The following is a 20,908-nucleotide window of genomic DNA, read 5'->3' as shown; positions in this document are numbered from 1 at the left end:
CTTGTTGTGTCTTTAATGATTGAAATAATCGAAATAAAGACTACATTGAATTGACATGCTATATTCGTCCATACTGTAGCCTATGGTCATACTGTAGCCTATGTTCATTGGTCTGTACCCAATTGTAAGACTTTTTAATAATCCTAATGCAGTGAGACTGACATTACCTATTTATCTTTCATGAATCCCTTCTTTGACCTGTTTTCACCTCTCAGCAATAGCCAAGTAACCTGAAAGAACTTCTTCTGTATAAGTTGGCCAACATGAACAATACATAATACAGAGGATTTGTTAGGTAACTGGTGGATTAGAATCGATACAGGTCTGAAGATTGTTCCTGGATTCATAAAAAGGATGCTGATGTCCCTAGGTTGTATGGAGCAACAATCGGTTTGGTAAGGGAGTACAAAATTACTTTTATAAACCTCTTTGTTTCCTGTTTAACTAGGAATAGCCATATGCAGGGCGTAACCCTTCAGGTTAGTAATTGTGAAATAAATCATTGACACCAAAGACCCTTGAATTATGCTGCGGTATATTAACACTCATATACCATAGAGATGTTTACAATTAATGACGCACCACAACTATACACAGGACCATCATTGAACATATGTCCATAGGTTGGTCAGGGCCTTTCATGGTTCTCATATACTAGCCCGGAGGATGGTATGGATTAGTAGACGGCCCACCAGATGAGGAAACCTGATAAGGCTAAGCGTGTTTGCCACAGGCCTAGCACCCCCAGAAGAACCCCTTCCCAACCTGGATCTCAGGCAGGCAGGCAGAACAGCTGGAATCTCCTCTTCTACCCTGGATTAAGGGGCCTGACATGCACATCAGGGTGCCCCATCTCCTCTGTGGATCTCATTCAAATGCAGCAAATTCCACTTCTGGAAATACAGTGACAGGTTCAGGCAATGGTAAGCAGTGTCAGCACATGCATATGAATGGCTCATGTGGCAGGAAGAAAACAACCTCTTAACTTACTTTATGTTGAAAGAACCCTGCCAGGCCACAGCAAGCTGCAGAAATTGTTCTGGACTTCACTAGATGTATTTAGCCTGATATATTCTGCATCCTTGTATCCAACTATTTCTTTTACAAGATCGTCACTGAATTTTGTGAAGTATTTTGCAGTATGCCAATCCCTTGGAGATTGTACCTCGGGAAAGACAGTGGTGCCTATCCCAGGTACATTTTCTTTCAGGGGTGGGGTTTGCAGGGTAGGAGCAAGAAGTCTTTAAAACATGTACTCCCCTGATATTACTGTTTGTTTCCCTACAAAAGGAGTCTATCACTTTTTTGTTCTTGTGGAACTAATGGTCAGAGTCCCTTGTTCTGATGAAGAGGTTCTTCTCCTTGTCCTTTCCAAGGAGCCTGTCATCCTTTATGCTAGCAAACAGGGAGAGCAACCACATGTAAATCCCAAGCCTTGCAGGTAGCTAGGGAATTGGAGAACTTATAACAAGCACTACAGAGCCCCACACTCCTCAGAAAGGCGCAGGTGCACATACTGAATATGAAAATCCATTTATACAGTGCAGTTACCTTTAAAAAGGTGGCCTTGCCCTATGAGCTATTTAGATGCGAGAGAGACAGATCTCTAGTCTTTTTTTAAATAGTTGAAATAGCAGATGATTGCAAGAAAATGGAAGATCCGGGATAAGTGAATTCCAATGCTTGCAACTAAGCAAGCAGAGGATCAGTCCTCAATCATCTTAATCCTATAAATCAAAGGAAGGTTATTAGAAGCACATCACAGAGTTCTGACAGGGATGCAGTGCTGGAAGAGATCCTGAGGATAAAGTGAGCCTGAATTATGAATTGCTATGTGGAAAAAGCATAATGGTTTAAAATAGAGGCCCTTGGCCAATGAAAGCCAATGAAGATAGATCGAATGGTGGGAAACAGCCAAACTGAGCCTGGGAGAGCTTAAAATATGATGAGAAGTAGCACTGTCAACAGAACAAACAAACAAACCTTAAGTTGCCATCAGTTCAGGCCAGAATATTTATTGAGGTAGGACCAATACTACAAGACTGATTTGAATAAGGTTGGTCTCTGTCTAGTGTAGCATAGTAGACATAAAAACAACTGACTAGTATGCACTCTGAGTAATTACTTGTGGTTAAGATTATTTCATATGTTCATATTTTAGCAGACCAAAGCTGATTTGCATTTGGATGATTTTTTGCTAGAATGGCATGGTTGGACAAAAATGAATAACTGGAATGCAGACTTGAGTAACTACAAGTGGAAAACATTTATTTGGGGAATTTACCCATCCCTTTTTTATTTTCCTCAGTGCAACGTCCTAAGTGTGATGGGTCTGCCCAGACGTAGGTACTGTGCTCATGATGCTACAGGAGTTAAGGTATACACCACAGATGAGCCCTAAATAGGTCAACCTGGTCTGAGTTTACGTGTGTTCCCCTCAGGAGGGAACACTGCCTGGAAGTTCAGACTGGGCAGTACACATTAGAGCAGGGCCAAGGTGAATTTGCATATGGCTACTCTCGGTTTAAAATTGCTTAGATTAATTGAAGCATTCAACCCATTCCCTTTTTGTTTTTAATAAACCACATGCTGCAAGCCCATCAAGGTGCTTTGAATTCAGCAAAAGCAGGAACACAATCATCCTCATAAACAAACTTCTAGGAGCAGAAAGGAAAGACCCAACCTCGGTCACAGCGGGTAAGCAGGGGCTCCAATCCAGACATAGGAAGCACAGGATGACTGCCTTCTACTGGGCATAGGCACAACAGGAGAATTCAGGGTAAACATTGTCTTTCATAAATACATCTGGAGGGAGAGGAGTTTAAACTGTTGTCGGTAGGCAGCAGGGTGACTGTCTCCAGGATACAGACCCAGCTCATGATGTATGAAGTAAGGACTGAGTTAACAAAGTGATGAGAAAGTTGTGAAGAAGTACACCCTTTCGTTGTATGCACTTTGTTTACACATTCCAGGAGTGAAGTGTGCAATCACTTACATGATTGAGGTATATGGAGCCCCTTCTTTAAATATATCTGGTCATATTTGTGTGTTCACCTAGGCCCATGATCATAGGGTAGCATTGTTTTTTCATTTTTTACTGCAGGTAGTGAGACCAAGTAGTTTAAGACATTTCGAGTATTCATTGGTTCTTATTACTGAGCAATGGGGAGGAGAAGTACTGCATTCTCCGAGACAACAATCAGTTTACCAACCTACCATTTCATGGAGTGTCTTGTTGGCCTCTAGCGGATATACAGACCCAGGTTCTGAAGTTTAACTGATCTGTGCCAGGTTGCCAGTTTTGTATCCTGAACATATCAGTCTAGTAAATATCAAAAGTGATTGTCCTTTCATATCTCCTAAAAATCTGTGGGTAGGTGTGCAGATACACTGAAAACTTCTAGATTCTCCCTTGTGCATTAGACATATTTTACTCTTATGTAAATAACTCAAATAAGATTTATGACAGTATTAAAGCTTACAGTTGAAGAGCTCTTTTGCCTGTTCGTAGGTCTTGGGATATCCATCCAGGACAAAACCTTGATTTTGACAGGGCATCGACATCAGCTTTTCCTTCATGAATTTTAGCACATAAACATCATCTAGGCGACCTGAAGAACCAAAAGAATAAAAGATGTATAAGTTCTGATTAAATCACATTGTTTATAACTATTCAGTACTCAGTTTTAAATACTGCTATTGGAACAAGCATCAACTTCCTAGGCTCATAATTGATCTATGTTTAAACTAATTTGTAGGCAAATCATGTGGAACAATCTAAGCAATATAATTTATTAGATAAAATCTTTTCATTGTTTCCCTTTGGTCTGACTAGTAGACCCAGATTATATAAATTAGCCGCTCTTGATTCAATCTGTAGTATGGACATTGCTGCCATATGCTGAAGATGGGAAAAGCGCAAAGTCCCTCTGCCATTTCTGTATTTTACGTTCAGGCCAACCTTTTAATTTCTTCCCCTATAAACCCGTGCCTTATAGCCCCTAGTTTCTCTTTCATGATTATAGTGACAGCCTCAATCTTAGAAGACTCTTTTTAAAGTAGGACTTTGCTTGAGGCCATCAGTATTTTCTGCCTCTGGCTGAACCTCTTATGGTACTTGGAGAAGTTAATGCCAGCAATTTCAGATGTCTGCCTTACCATTGTCGGCAACAGTGCAGGAACTCTTCCAAGATTGTTCTGCAGGTCAGTGTGTTCAGTCCTCAGATTGTTCTGAAGTGACACATTTAACTTCTATAATGCTATGCTAACTCCACAGTGTTACCACACAGTAATCATTCTTTTTTTCACCACTAGCTTTAGCTCCATGTACCTTATGGAAGCAGCAGCACCTTCCACGTGTTTCTCAACCCACTGAAGTGGATTGCACCAAGCCAGCAATGATATTATCAGTTCTATTGCTACTAGCCCCAAACTCTTCACAGGGATTCATTTGTAGTCACTTGAGTTGGTACATATTATCCCCTTCCATGACACTTTCGCGTTTTGCCCACAAAACCAAGCCCCAATCTTATTAGAACCAATGGATTAGGGGGCCTAGGCTTTTGTGGTGTGGGTGAAGCACTGTGGCTGCCATCTTGACTTTTCCCCATGAATGACTACATGAAATCACCAGTATATTTGTGATGATGATTTTTTTATCTGAAGGAGAGTACCCTGAAGGTATTAAAACGAGGGGTGGGCGAAATATTTCATTCCGCCAGCAGAACTGGCAGCATTTTCAAGACACCGCATTACTCTTGTAATGTGGAGTTCTGGCCAAATTCCGCCAGTTGCTGTGTGGCGGAATTTGTTCTTTTTCGCCGCTCCAGGATGGTAAGGCAAATGTGAGTAAGATTTAGTGGGCCCCAGCGAGATTTCAAGTGCTAGGACATTGGCGAGATTTTTCTAACATGAGCAGTCGCGGGCAGTTGTGACTGTTCGCGGTCAGAAGGCTGGCCCTCTGGTAGAAAATCTACTTGAGAGGCAGCAAAATCAACTTGAGTAGCTGCGCCCTCTGGCACACTGTGTGGTGCTGTTTTGTTAGCACAGAACACGCTCTCAGCGCTAAATTACATCACGAGCAGTACGATGGACCTATTTCTGCCCGTTGTTTGAACTCCACGGAATCTCACAAACCTTTTATTTAACTCCGCGGAATGTTGTGGAGTAAAATTTTGCAAGTTCCTCCCACCCCTAATTAAAACCCCATCCCAGGTCACACACCCAAATGAGAGCTGGTGCTATGTGGGCAGGGATACTCACTTAGGCTTTACAACGCCACGGTTCGTACCTGGTTTGCATCTAACACAAACATATTTGTGCATATACATAGTGTAGCACTCTACATGAAAACTCTGCAACCATGCCTATTTAGAAGTTAATACCGGCAGTTAGGTGAATTCCAAGAAATATGTGTTTTACTGTTTGAACTGAGCCAACAAAAGGCATCTCCTTTGATTTCATTTGATATTCTCATTATAGCCCTTGGGAAAAAATTAAGACATTACTCCCAACTCTGGACCAAGTTTATTTCTGCACGCACTGTTTATGAAATAAATCCTGTTTATTTTGGTAGTCCACCTTCTATTTTAGATTTTGGTGAAAGATGAAATGCTTGTAAGTTGATGTACAAATTGCACGATTTTGTCAATGAAAAGGCTCCTGAAAGCGTAATTCTCCACAGCACCAAATCCTTAATTACATTCTACACCCATTCTTTATTTAGTACTCTCATTTATGAATACAAAGACTTAGGGGGTCATTACAATGGCGGAAGGACCGGCACCCCCAGCCGTGCGGTGGCGGATCTTCCGCCATCGGACCACGATTTTCCCCCCCGCCATATTACGATGGCGGGAGATCCAGACTGAGACCGTGGCGGACACAAAGACCGTCCGCCACGGAACCACCACAGGCAATCATTACGATTGCCTGGCGGAGCGGTCTGCATCCATAAAATGGTGGCTGTGCCTAGCAGGTACTGTCTGCCAAATTAGGATGCTGTCTTCAGCCAGCCTTTCCATGACGGCGAAACCACAATGGAAAGGCTGGTGGGGATTGATTTCGGGGACCCGTTGCGGGCCCCCCTTGTGTTGGGGGGAGGTGTGGGTGCACTGGGGGATACCCATGGTACCTCCCTACATTTCACTGCACCAAGTGGCAGGCACCCAGTGGTGCCTGCCACATAGTGCAGTGAAATGCACAACATTAATTTTGGACATCGCGGCGTGTGCTGCAGTCAGCAGCACCCGTCACAATGTTAAAGTGCAAAATGCGACCACCATGGTGGTGGTCGCATCCTAATTGGGTGTGCGGGACCACCGCATGTATTGTGGACGGTCACAGTCACCACCACGATGGCTGACGGACTCCAGTCCGTCCGCCATCGTAATCAGCCCCTTAGTGTGAATAAACATGGCATGCTTTGATTGTGAATGGAAAAGAGGAGTCTGCCCTGGTTATGTCAGCAGCTGCAATGTAATATATGTATACACACTGTGGCTGGTATTCGGCTTAATTAGAGACAACAATGTTGATTTCTCAAAAAAATTTACCAATCGTATTTAGAGCAGTTAATATGAAAAGGCCACAAATCTTCCACTAACAGTGAAACTCACTTCTCATGGCTATATGCCATCTCTCAGACCTCCAGCCGGCATACAATAACAATAGCATATACATGATGTATAACTACATACTTTTACCAATATTAAACCAATAATATTTACAGGCGGTACCTCTTAAGAAGTTACTATAATTTAAACTCAAACAAGCATTCACACTCCCCTTATGAAAAGTAATTCGTTTAAGAGTTTTACAATTTGTGTTTAACACTACAGCCCTTGAACTGCATCATGCTCTAATCTCTCTTACTCCACGGCTGAGCAGAAAGAGCATGTAAAGTTGCAAATTCTGATTCTTTCGGGCTCTATTCAACAAAGATTATGACAATGTAAAAGCATCGATAACAAAATATTTGCCCTAACGTTTACTCATATGAAATTAACATAAACCATGAAGAACAAGTGCAGTATTTCAAACATAAATGTTCATACCCCCAGACTGGTCCATATTTTCCTTGACTGTGTCTAAAAGTTCTTGGTAATTTGCTGTGCTCTCTTCTTCTTCCGTTTCTTCTGTTCCCTCCATCTTACTAAGTTTTTCCTACATACAAAACGATCACGTGTTCGAAATTCATTATCTTTTTACCAATGTCTCAAAGTTACTCAACAACATAAATAAAACATTGTTAAAATTAAAAGCAAAATGATTGCTGCCAAGGTTATTAACTAGTTCGTTATAAGAAGCCATTGGTTCATCTTCATGTAAAAGTTTTTTCTCCTTCGTTGTAAGATGGCTCGAATTAGCCCTGTGAAAGGAAAGCACTATCTGATCGACCAAGGATGATGACTATTGTTCCTTATCCAGTTAAGATCCTGGAAAGAACTGTGGTTGAGCAGCTACAAGTGTCTATAGGAATCAAACACCTTTTGGGGCTCAGCTCTAATGACTTCAAAATACTATAAGACCCCAAGGCAGTAATTGCCTCAATCTTGAAAGGCCTGGGGCAGCAGATGGAGAGTCTGCAAGATGATAATTAATTATCTCTATCAACAGCATTTGACAGGGTTGCCAGTCTCTAAAACCACTAGGCCATCATTTATTTAATGAAACATTCCCACACTACCTTCCAATAAGCCACTCAACATAAAATAGCTCAACAAGTAAATTATAACATACATTTTCCTTTCACTTAATAAAAAGGGCCAATATTCAGCATACGGTAAGGGGTTTAAAGGTTGATCATTTCTATTGAACATTTCATAAAGGTACTGCATAATACACTGCAGTAAAAATCTTTCCACTAGCATTAAACCCTACTATTCAACAGTCTGTAGACATACTTACAAGTCTTGCGATGGCTTCATTGATGACATCTTTAATGTGAACATGATGAAGTTTATATTGTGCACTCAGTAGTTTTGAAACAGTCGTCTTCCCCACACCAGGTGGACCAAGGATACAAATTTTGATTGGCTAAACAGAAAAATAAAAATTAAGGTTTGTTTTACATGCATTTTATGCTCATACTAATGTAGAGTTTTTTCAACGCTGCAGTTGCCTTCACTGTATGCACTTTGTAAGGAAATTGTGTTTTCAGTCAACCAGAAAACACTTTCAGAAGAGATTCACTAGTGTATTGTGAAGAGGGTGTACCTTGTTAAAACACTTCCTTATTGTGAACATCTGCTTCTACTTCTCTTTATTCTTGCTATGGAAGACCGTGTTGCACGGGTATCACACAAAATATTAACTTTTGAATAGGTGGTACTCAGAGATGTGAAGCAAATGCTCCTGCTCAAGTGCTCAAAGTGAAATAACAAAAATCAGAAACAGTAAATATTAATATAGAACCTCAGTGGTCCAATTGTGGTAAACAGACATAGGTGCCGATTACGATCCTGGAAAAACCGGGTACGAACCGTCGGTCGGAGCGTATTCTCCGTCCGACTCGTACCCGGTTGTAAAACTGTACAAACATGGAAGTACGATTCGCACGGAAACACCATTTCCGTACGAATCGTAAAAAACACCGTCCGACGAAAATATACATACGAATGTGATCCGGGAATGCTCCGACGTGACGTCGGGACGCTGTCAGGCAGCGTTTCACGACCCAGGAAGTACGATTCGAACCGACAGCAGTCCGGACGCCAATATTTTCACAGCACCCAAAAAGTGCCGGAAAAGCGAAGTACGCCACGAAACGACCAGAATAGGGGGCCCGGTACGCGCCGTACCCCTCCCCAGCCCCCGTGAGTATGCGCCGTACCGCCCCCAGCCCCCATGAGTACGCGCCGTACCCCCCGTGCATGTACACCCGTGTACGTGTCGAACCCCCCGTGTATGTACACCCGTGTACGTGTCGAACCCCCTGCGCTGGGGGTACGCACCGTACATACACGGGGGGGTATGACTCGAACGTACACGGGTGTACATACACAGGGGGTTCGACACGTACACGGGTGTACATACACGGGGGGGTTCGACACGTACACGGGTGTACATACACGGGGGGGTTCGACACGTACACGGGTGTACATACATGGGGGGTTCGACACGTACACGGGTGTACATACACGGGGGGTTCGACACGTACACGGGTGAACATACACGGGGGGTTCGACACGTACACGGGTGTACATACACGGGGGGTTCGACACGTACACGGGTGTACATACACGGGGGGTTCGACACGTACACGGGTGTACATACACGGGGGGTTCGACACGTACACGCGTGTACATGCACAGGGGGGTACGGCGCTGGGGGGGGGGTTCGGCGCGTATGCGGGCACATGTCTCCATGGTTGCTATGGGAGTTCGGTGCGGACGGTCTTTTTTCCATATGGTTGTAACATCGGACGCACGGGATGGATCGTAATTCCTCGGTCGGACTTCACTTTTCACATTTGTACGGTAAATCGTCCGGGGACGTGTCGGACACATTTTCCAACCCGAGGACGTGTGGGGAATAATTCCCAATGCGATTCGTATGGACTTTTTCCCATGCGAATCGTGATTGGCAGTTTGTACGGCACTTGTACGATTCGTACGGTAAAAAGACCGGATACGAGTCGTACGGGGAATTTTTTTACCGGATCGTAATCGGCACCATAATATCGAATTCAAAATATCGACAGGACAGAATATCGAGTTTTTAATATAGAATGGACAGAATATCGAATTGCCAAAATATAGTGGTGAAGAATATCGAAAATCAGGTAAGAAATAAAATATCGATTTAAATAATATAGAAGTAAGTAATATCGACAGTCATAATATAGTTGTTAAAAATATCGAATTTTTTTATAGTGTTTTAAGTGTTAGTATATGTGTTAAAAGTATGTATAAATTTTGGAATGTATGTTTGAATATTTTTAAAGTAATGAATTTTATGTTATTTAATTTTTGTGTAATTTAATTTCGTAGCGGGTTGTGGGTTCATAGGGGATTAGGGTGGGAAGTAATTTAATTATAGTACATTAAATAATTATTTTTAGGAATTATTAAATATTTTTCATTTAATTTTGTGTTTTACTTCTGTAGCGGGTTGTGGGTTTATAGGGGAATAGGGTGGGAAGTAATTTAATTGTTATTAGGTAATTATTAATTGGTATTGAAAATTAATTGGTTGTTGATTAATTATTAATTGGTAAATAATTTGTATTAATTGGTAATTAATTCGTATTAATTGTTTAATTGATAGTTATGTTAATTGTATTAATTTATTATTTGTAGCGGGTTGTGGGTTTATAGGGGAATATGGTGGGAATTAATTTAATTGTAAATAATTATTGAAATCATTTGTGTATATTGCTAATTAATGTATTCTTAATTAATTATGAATTGGTATTAATGTTCTTTATTAATTTTTTATATTGAAAATTAATTGGTTGTTAATTAATTATTAATAGGTTATTAATAAAAAAACATTGGTATTTATAATAATTTCATTATTAAATATTGTGTCATTTGTAATTAATTTTAATATTTTTATTTGGTATTAATAATTTTTTTAAAAAATAAAATATTAAATTATTATTTTCCCTACTATTGCACTCACTGGAATGGGAATAGTAATTTTTACCCCTACGCTATCCAACGCTTTCCCTACTATTGCACTCACTGGAGTGGGAATAATAATTTTTACCCCTACGGTATCCAACGCTTACCCTAGAGTTGCACTCACTGGAGTGGGAATATTAAATTTTACCCTCCCGCTATCCAACGCTTTCCCTACTGTTGCACTCTCTGGTGTGGGAATAGTCATTTTTACCCCTACGCTATCCAACGCTTTCCCTACTGTTGCACTCTTTGGAGTGGGAATAGTAATTTTTACCACTACGCTATCCAACGCTTTCCCTACTGTTGCACTCTTTGCAGTGGGAATAGTAATTTTTACCCTCCCGCTATCCAACGCTTTCCCTACTGTTGCACTCTCTGGAGTGGGAATAGTAATTTTTACCCCTACGCTATCCAACGCTTACCCTACAGTTGCACTCACTGGAGTGGGAATAGTAATTTTTACCCCTACGCTATCCAACGCTTTCCCTACTGTTGCACTCTTTGGAGTGGGAATAGTAATTTTTACCCCTACGCTATCCAACACTTTCCCTACTGTTGCACTCTCTGGAGTGGGAATAGTAATTTTTACACCTACGCTGTTCAACGCTTTCCCTACTGTTGCACTCTTTGGAGTGGGAATAGTAATTTTTACCCCTACGCCATCTGATGTTTTCCCTACTGTTGCACTCACTGGAGTGGGATTAGTAAATTTTGCCCTCCCGCTATCCAACGCTTTCCCTAAGTTGCACTCTCTGGAGTGGGAATAGTAATTTTTAGCCCTACTCTATCCAACGCTTTCCCTACTGTTGCACTCTTTGGAGTGGGCATAGTAATTTTTACCCTTACGCTATCCAACGCTTTCCCTACTGTTGAACTCACTGGAGTGGGAATAGTAAATTTTACCCTCCCGCTATCCAACGCTTTCCCTACTGTTGCACTCTCTGGAGTGTGAATATTAATTTTTACCCCTACGCTATCCAATGCTTTCCCTATTATTGCACTGTCTGGAGTGGGAATACTAATTTTTACCCTCCCGCTATCCAACGCTTTCCCTACTGTTGCACTCTCTAGAGTGGGAATAGTAATTTTTACCCTCCCGCTATCCAACGTTTTCCCTACTATTGCACTTACTGGAGTGGTAATAGTAAATTTTACCCACCCGCTATCCTACACAAAAAATATTGCATTTTTTTAATTAATATTACGTTAATATATATGTATTATTATTTTTATTTTACTTACATTCATTATTTATTAATTTTAAAGTAATTTAAGTATTTTTAAGTATGTTTCAGTTAATTATATGTTTTATTTCATTAATTTTACATTAATTTTAAGACATTTAACATAATTCGATATTGTGACTAACTATATTTTTTACAACGATATTTTGGATTCTATATTTTTGTACTTACCTGTTTGGAGATAGGGCTTCGATATTTTGACATTCTATATTTTTCCTTCGATATTTTGGCAATTCGATATTCTTCTTCTCGATATTTCGTCAGTGATCCCCAATTGTATGTCCAAAGTCTGGATCCTCTGGTCATCTCCTGCTTATGTGGGGATTAAGGCCTCAACTCAGGCCCTGGCATAAGGCTCAAGTCTGAATTGGCGTGCGGAGCAGCTGGAGAGCAGTCACGGCTGGGTAGAATTTACCCTGAGCATCACTTCAGGGCCTGAGTTGATTTTTGTTATTTCACTTTGAGCACTTGAGTAGGAGCATTTGCTTTATAGGTCCTGAAGAATGCTGCGACACCTCTAAGGAGGGTCAAAGGCAGAAACTTCTTTTCACAAACCCAGCAGACGTGACTATGCCCTCTAGGCCCTCTGCTTGGTTTTAATCCTCACTCAAGGACACATGAATAAATTGTATCGTGTACCTTGGAGCCAGTTTTAGATCTGACATTTCCCATTCACGCCCTGCTGGCCCCTCAGCACTACGTGCTCATTAGTAAGGTATTTATTATACCTCAGAAAACATCCCTGAGCCCCCCTTCCCTCTAGTGAGGGGGTCGTAGCCCATACCTTGACTAGGCATAACGGTGTAAGGAGGTTCCCTATGATGAAGCATGCCACCTCTGTGGATGGGGGAATTCATCCTTAAAAGGGAATACTCCACATACACTGGGTACACCCTTCCTTTCACCCTCTTCTTGTTCCCTCTCTTTCTAACTTTAATAGACCCAGGTGTTTATTTAGTGATTTACAGAAAAGGGTACCACATCTCTATCTGTTAAACAAATGCAACAAGAGTCCAACAGTAGTAACTGTTTTTGCATTGTCATGGAGCATTGAGTACAGGGTGTAAACAAGGGTGGATTCTGCATTAGCGCAAGCCTGTTGAGAATATGTTAAAGTCAGATAGGCTAGGCTAGGCTAGGCCCAATGATGTCATACAAGAAATAATCACTCACTATGCAGAAAAACTAAATGGTTTTGCTATGATCATCTCACTCTTATTCTGAGAACTAAAATAAAAACCCATAAGAGGGGGATTCTGCTAAACATGGATGCCTACACAATTGTTGGAAATATTTACGTGTGTTGACAATATCTTATCTGCTCAGCTTGCTATTTGCGTCACGTAGGAATTAGTCATCTGTGTTTTTTTGCGGCTTTCACCGTATATATACTACTGTGTGTAATCCAGAACTTTGAACATCAGACTTTGGTCTCTTTTTGAGACTGGCTGATTTTCCTAATTGATTAAAACCATATTATTGTGTGAAATTGTTTTGTCTTACTTTATTATTAGATTTTCCCTCCAACACTTTTGCACATGCCTCCAACACAGTGATGTGACACTTGGCAGACATCTTGCTAGAGGAAGATATTTTGTATCTCCCAATGGGTGGCGTGCATGCATGCATCACACCATTAACCATTCTTTTTATGATGTTTTTTTAGCCGCGCTGTCATGTGGAGACTAGCAGTGGAGGGAACGAGTTCTCGGTCCCTGCAATTGCGATCTGACCATCTAGAAGGGACACGTTAGAAGTATTGTTGGTAAGCTGGTGAATTGAGCCTTTTTGACTGACAGAGTTGTATCTGTAATTTCAATCATTTTACCATTTCCTTACAAACAGATGTAGGTTCACCCATTGAGAGCCTACCTGATCTGTTATGATTTGAAGTTAGTGATGTGTGTTCTTTTCACATAGACCCAGACTCAGGGTGTGTTTAAAGCATGTGTTTTTAGTTGGCACTTTGTCATTTTCCAACAGGAAAAGGTGTTGCACAGGTGCCTCAATCTGACTTCACTTTATTCTGTAGTTCACCTACATAGTAACCATGCTTTGAGTTTCGCAAACAATAGCACACACCTATTTAGCGCCACTGGAATATAGTTTCTTTAAGCTATGGGGCACTTGTTCGGTGTAGGGCATCCTTGCATGAACTGTTTTTGGTATAGGGATAGTAGTCATATCTTTTTCCCTTAACTTTTAGTTGGTGATGAGTAAGGATTGTGGTGAGGTCACCTGTTGGGGTATATGTTACCATTGGTTTAGGTAAGTGATGTTATCTCACCCTCCATTTGAAATATTCTGTCACCACCATAGGAGGCTCATGTTTTTCTCAGACATTTGTTGTCCCAAAGAATGGCTAACTGTAGGAAGCTGGCTCTGTATATACTATACCAAGGAGATGTATAGTGTGCACCGAATCCAGTGGAACCCAAAAGGTAGGCAGAGGTAAAGTTAGATAGCACCTCACACTCTATTTGTGGTAGTGTGATCGAGCAGTAAGGCAGTATCAGAGGACAGTGCTAAGCATTTGCTGTAGACGCTCAGTCAGCAAATTAATTCACACACTCAAAGACTGAACTTCAGACCAATTGTTTTTGTATGAAAATATTCTTTTAGTTATTTTACTTTCTAGAACCAAGCAAGCCTGGCACATGTAAGCAATAAATACTTTACAGTAGTAATGCAGTTTGTAAACAATTTGAATTGTAATTGTATATGCACTTTGTTTTGACTTACAGTATGGTTGCAGAGAAATGCAATACTTTGTAAATACAGTACATAGAATTGAATGGACTTTTCAGTAAAATACCAGGTAAGTTACTTTTTAGATTACTTCTCTTACTCAGAGTAGTATACCTGGATACTACTCTGGGACATTTCCTGTAAACAGGTAAGTAAAATCTTTTGGTTAAATAGTACAATTTTAAAGAATTTCTTTAGGTTTTCAAACTCCACACTTAGAAACTTTTCCAAGAAAAACAGTCAATGTTATCCTATGGAGGAAAATAGTGTTATCGGTTTTGAGGTAAGTATTTCGTAGTGGAAGTTGAGGTTCTGGGGTAGACTCAGGGGTCCCCATGGTCAGGAATGCACTCTAGTTACACCCTCAGCTGCACTAGGGTGGCCTGGTGCAGAGTGCTGAAGCCCAATGTTATCCAATGGGGGATAATGGGCCACCGGTTGGTAGCTGCTGACGTGCAGGCTACTTGGTTGTGGGAGCAAAGCTCCTGGACTTTATCTCAGGGCAAATGGGGAAACAAAGTAGCACCAAAGGTGCACCCTCAGCGGCACTAGGGCGGCTGGGTGCATGCAGTGGCGTAACGAAACTTGAGGGGGCCCCCCTGCAGGATACGTGGAAGGGGACCCTCCGGTTGACCTCTTCATGTAGGCCTTCCACAGGGTACATGTCTTGGGGGTGGGGGGGGAATTAGGCAAAAGGTCTGCCTACTCCACTGTCCGCAGGTCTGCTTGAGAGGCTGTCGGTGCTTCTTCAAGGATTGTGGTCTGTGGGTTCAGGTGACAGATTATGCCCTTCGAGTCTCTCTCCATCACTTCCTCCCTATCACTCACTCTCTTTTGTTTGTGTCTCCATCACACAATATCCTGTCTCTCTCCATCACTCATTCTCTATCACTCACTCTCCTCTGTGTGCGTCTCAATCATATAATATTGTTGTTGTCTCTATTCATCACTCCCTCTCCCCCCCTGCGTCTCAATCATATAATATCCTCTTTGTCTCCCTCATCACTCATTTTCTATCACTCACTCTCTTCCTTGTGTGTCTCAATCACACAATAACCTGCCTCTCTCCCTCCTTCACTCTGTTGCTCTATCACTCACTCTCCTCCTTGCGTGTCTCCATCAGACAATCTCATATGTGTGTATCTCCAACTCTTCTTCTCTATCACTCTCTCTTTTCACTCAACCTCCCTGTGTCTTCATCATGTAATATCCACTTTGTATCACTCATCACTCACTCTCTATCACTCACTCTCCTCTGTGTGTGTTTCCATCATACAATATCCTTGTGGTCTCTCTCTCCCCATCACTCTCTATCACTCCCTCTCCTCCCTGTGTGTCTCCATCAGATTATCTTCTTCAAGTCTCTCTCCATCTCTTCCTCTCATCACTCACTCTCTGTGTGTCTCCATCACACAATACTGTCGATGTCTCTCTATTCATCACTCCTTCTCGTTACTCAGTCTCCTCCCTGCGTGTCTCCAGACATTCTCCTCTGTGTCTGTCTCCATCACTACCTCTCTATCACTCACTCTCCTCCCTGTATGTCTCCATCATACAAGATCCACATTGTCTCTCTCCCTCCATCACTCTGTTGTTCTATCACTCACTCTCCTCCCTGTGTGACACCATCAATCTCCTCTGTGTCTGTCTCCATCACTTCCTCCTATCACTCACTCTCTTCACTCACTCTCCTCCCTGTATTTCCATCATATAATAGCCTCTTTGTCACTCTCATCACTCATTCTCTATCACTCACTCTCTTATCTATGAGTCTCCATTAGATGATGCCCTTCGAGTCTATCATCACTTCCTCTCTATCACTCACTCTCCTGTGTCTCCATCGTGCGTGTCTCCATCAGACAATATTGTTGTTGTCTCTCTTTATCACTCTCCTCCCTGCGTCTCCATCATGTATTATCCTCTTTGTCTCTCTCATCGCTCACTCTTTATCACTCACTCTCCTCCCTGTGTGTCTCCATCAGATCATCTCCTTTGAGTCTCTCCATCACTCCCTTTTTATCACTCACTGACTCTCTTCCCTGTTTCTTGCTTTGTCGTTTCCTTCCCCTTTTATCTTGATCTTTCGCACTCTTTCCTTCAGTTCTCGAACACACAAAGGTCTCTTCTCCATCACTTTTGTCCACTCCTGTCCCCATCATTCTCTTTCTCTGTTGCTGCCTCTCTCTGTTCTTCACTCCCTCTAGTCCGTCTCCTCCACCCACCCTGTACTCACTCGTCTTTTTCTCAATCACTTCCTCTCACACTACCTGTTTGTCTCCATCCATCCCTCTCCGTCTCTCTTTCTGAGTCCCTCACTTCTCCTTGTTCTCTCCCCGTCCCAATTCTTCGGTGCCCTCGCTCCTGCAGTCTTTTATGTCATTCCCTTTATCTATAGTCTTATTTCCCCATCTTTCTTCGTCCTGTACACTCTCTCATCAGTGCCATCTCTTCTATCTGTTTCTCCTTTATCCGCTCTCGGGTCTCGACCTTTATTTCTCTCTCTGTCCTTACTACAACACTCTCTTCACTTTCTCTGCACATCTTTCCTAAGTATCTATTTTTATTCTCTCTCCCCCGATTTCCTTCTTCGGCGCCTCGTCAGGGGTAGTAAGCGCTATATAAATACAATTACAGTGACTTCTGTAATGGACGGCCGCTCCCTCTCTCTCTCTGCGTTGCTGTCTCCTCTCCACCTCTCTCTCCTCGCCTCTCTTTTCCTTCTCATTCTACGTCAATCAACTCCTTCATGCTCTTCGGGTCCTCTCTAACCTGCCTTCTGTTCTCTTATCACCCTCCCCAGTCTGTCGCTTTCACCATCACCTCCTCTCCCCTCTCAGACTTTCCCATCCTTTTTTCCCCTCCAAGGCTTCACCACCGATCTGTCTGTGCCTCTCGGTGGGACCACGAGTGTCCAGTTACTGGTGATGTCATGACATTTCTGTGGATAAAAAAGTGAGGTGATCCCACTTCGCCTGCCGCACCAAAAAAGTGCACTGGCGTATTTACTCTTATTTGTCATCGATAAAGGAAACAAGTCAAATGTGTGGTAAATAAGCACTGTGTATCGCAGAGCAGTGCTCCGTTGGATTTCTTGTGTTTGATTTCCTGCATCATTGGTTTCAATGAGCTCCATATTTTAGAATCTTCCTTCTTCATAGAAGTGGGCAACAAAGCTGTTTTGGAATAAGTTCACTAATTCTGAACACAATCAGAGGGATTGAAAATACCACAATAAGACAACGAAAACACGCTTCAGTAGATACGAAACTGAAAACCGAAGTTTGGCAAAGCTGAATCTTGTAGGCTACCGGGGTCAGTGGTTGGCATCATGCGTCTATCCTGCCATTGACCATGGGTGCCCCAGGGGTACCAGGGCTATTTGTGATGCGGTTTGATAACCACGTTATCGCCTTTAGGCACGTGAATCTCCCGTGGTAGCGAAGAAGAAACGTCAAGGCTAACTCTAGGAAGTGGGATGGGTTAAAAACTCAGACACAGCATGAGGGGCCCCCTGCAGCTCGGGGCCCCCCGCACCGCGGGGGCCTGTGTTACGCCCCTGGGTGCATGGTGCTGTTTCGACGTGGGCGCCCTGTTATTTGCAATGGGGAACCTCCGGTTTTGCAAAGGCACTGCAGGCTTCGGGACGAAGGTCTTCTGGATGCGACCACCACTTCGAGAGGTAAGTTGGAAAGTTGGGGGTTGGTTAGACACTGTCAGTTTGGCCACCCAAGGCTGTGGGACGTCGGGTGCAGGGGTGCCTTTTGGGGTTGGATCTTCTTACCAGATCCTGGTCGCGGTTGGGGGGACCTTCCGGAATTAGGCTGCAGGCGTTGGTTTGAGGCAGGACAGGGGTCACCGGATCTCGGGTTAGGTTTCCTGGGGGGTTTCTCCTCATGGTGTTTGCCCACTTGAGCTCGGACTGTGGACGGCGGGTGCAGAGTGAGGCAGATCCGCGGTGTCCGGCCGGAACCAGAGGTTGCAGTTGAACAAATCCAGTGTTCACGGGAGACACAGTCTTTGAGGTTGAAGGCAGGCAGGTCCTCCAGGGTTTTCGAGGTTGCTGGCTGCAGGACACACTGGGACTTTGCAGGAGCTGGTTCGAGGTGGAGACAGGCCGGTAGGGCTGGGGCCAAGCCAGTGGGCGTCTTCCTCTTGTTAGCTTCTGCACGGCTGTTCGGTCCTTGTTCTTCTTCTCTTGTAGTGTCTTCTTGTCTGCTTTCTTGGTTCAGGGCTACCCTCTAAACACTATATTTAGGGGCGTTTTAGGGGTCTCTAGGTCAGTAGCTAATGGGCTACTGACCTTAGAGTGACTACACCCATGTGGGGGAGTGAGCACAATCCCTAATCCTGATTGGGGAGTGCCTGCCATCTACAAGATGGCGGGCACTGAAGAGTGGGTTTCACATCGCCTCCCCCACCTGAGGGGTGGAGTTGGCAGAGGTGAGCACACCTTCTGGCTGCCTAGTTTTTCCTGCCTGTCTTCCTGCCGAAAAGGAGGGGAGACAGGACGGGGGCCTGCTCCTGATAGCAGGAGAGACGGGGTCGCATTATAAAGGCTGCCTGGTATTTGAAGCTCTCCTGCCAGAAATGGCTCTTTCTGGCCTGGGGGAGGTGTGAACATGTCTTGAGGTGGCAGGCTGGTGTGTACCAGTCAAGCAACCAACCAGAGGCTGGTCGTTTTTCAGGGGGCATCTCTAAGATGTCCTCTGTGTGTATTTTTCATTAACTCTCACACTGGCATCAGTGTGGGTTTAATGTGCTGACAAGATACCAAACTTCTCAGTTTTCAGCATAGCCATTATGGTGCTGTGGAGTTCGTAATGACAAGCTCCCAGCACCATATACTCTTAATGGCAGCACTGCACTTACAATGTCTAAGAATGGACTTAACACAGCAGTCTTTTTGGAACAAGAAGAGTGTCTCCCTGATGCACTCAATTTAATGTTCAGTTCATTATTCCACGGGTAAGAAACTTTTTTCAAGAGACTTTTGAATTTGGTCAATCTTTTTATTTTTGGTATTCCAGTTATTTTTGAATATCCATCAATTCCGTTATTATTCCTTCATAATAACTATGATAATATAAACCAAACGATTCTTAATGCCGAATGCATTTCGGGCACAGATGCCCTTCTTCAGGGGATATACAATGGAAATCGATTGGTTGATTTCCAATCGATCGGTTGACTCTGTGAACACGCGGTGCCGCGTGTTCACAGAATCAACCGATCGATTTCCAATGTATATCCCCTGAAGAAGGGCATCTGTGTGCCATGTCGACTCTTCACTTTGTTCTGCACCAAAACACGCAACCTGCAAAGGCAGTGTGTGTGTGTGTAAAGGTACAGGGCCTCTAAGGATGGCACAATAAGTGCTGAAGCCCTTAGAGGTCTTCCCTGGTCATAGTGCCCTGGGTACCTGTAGTACCATTTACCGGGGGCTAACCTGTGGCCAGAGATGACAGTTGGGTTAGTTTTGGGGAAAAAACACAGGCCCTGGGAACCTGTTTGGCAGGGACCCAGGGCGCATCAAGTCAAAGTGCATCAGTAGTCTGGCAAAAAGTGGGTGGGTTACTGCAACAGAAACCCAGCTCTCACACTCAGATGCCGATTACGATCCGGTAAAAAAATTCCCCGTACGACTCGTATCTGGTCTTTTTACCGTACGAATCGTACAAGTGCCGTACAAACTGCCAATTACGATTCGCATGGGAAAAAGTCCATACGAATCGCATTGGGAATTATTCCCCACACGTCCTCGGGTCGGAAAATGTGTCTGACACGTCCACGGACGATTTACCGTACAAATGTGAAAAGTGAAGTCCGACCGCGGAATTACGATCCATCCCGTGCGTCCGATGTTACATCCGTATGGTAAAAACACCGTCCGCACCGAACTCCCATAGCAACCATGGAGACATGTGCCCGCATACGCGCCGACCCCCCCCCAGCCCCCGTGCGTTCGAGTCGTACCCCCCCAGCCCCCGTATGTACGCGCCGACCCCCCCAGCCCCCGTATGTATGCGCCGACCCCCCCCAGCCCCCATATGTATGTGCCGACTCCCCCAGCCCCCGTATGTTCGAGTCGTACCCCCCCAGCCCCCGTACGTACGTGTCGAACCCCCCCGTGTATGTACACCCGTGTACGTGTCGTACCCCCGTGTATGTACACCTGTGTACGTGTCGAACCCCCGTGTATGTACACCCGTGTACGTGTCAAAGCCCCCGTGTATGTACACCCGTGTACGTGCCGAAGCCCCCCGTGTATGTACACCCGTGTACGTGTCA

The 20,908-nt window shown here is 43.5% G+C and overlaps 1 protein-coding gene across 1 annotated transcript in view; it reads right to left on the bottom strand.

The window, feature by feature from the left end:
- AK7 (adenylate kinase 7) overlaps window positions 1-20,908 on the bottom strand; it is a 274,267-nt gene that overhangs the window by 77,059 nt on the left and 176,300 nt on the right. The window contains exons 11-13 of the mRNA XM_085628033.1: window positions 7,909-8,037; window positions 7,056-7,164; window positions 3,483-3,611 (exon numbers count right to left, since the gene is read on the bottom strand). Of these exons, the coding sequence (XP_085484159.1) occupies window positions 3,483-3,611; window positions 7,056-7,164; window positions 7,909-8,037 (367 nt within the window). The remainder of the gene's footprint in view (window positions 1-3,482; window positions 3,612-7,055; window positions 7,165-7,908; window positions 8,038-20,908) is intronic.

Source organism: Triturus cristatus, chromosome 9 (assembly GCF_964204655.1).
Source record: "Triturus cristatus chromosome 9, aTriCri1.1, whole genome shotgun sequence".
Classification (NCBI taxonomy): domain Eukaryota; kingdom Metazoa; phylum Chordata; class Amphibia; order Caudata; family Salamandridae; genus Triturus; species Triturus cristatus.
The sequence above is the reverse complement of the archived record's forward strand: the minus strand, read 5'-3'. Positions and strand labels throughout refer to the sequence as shown.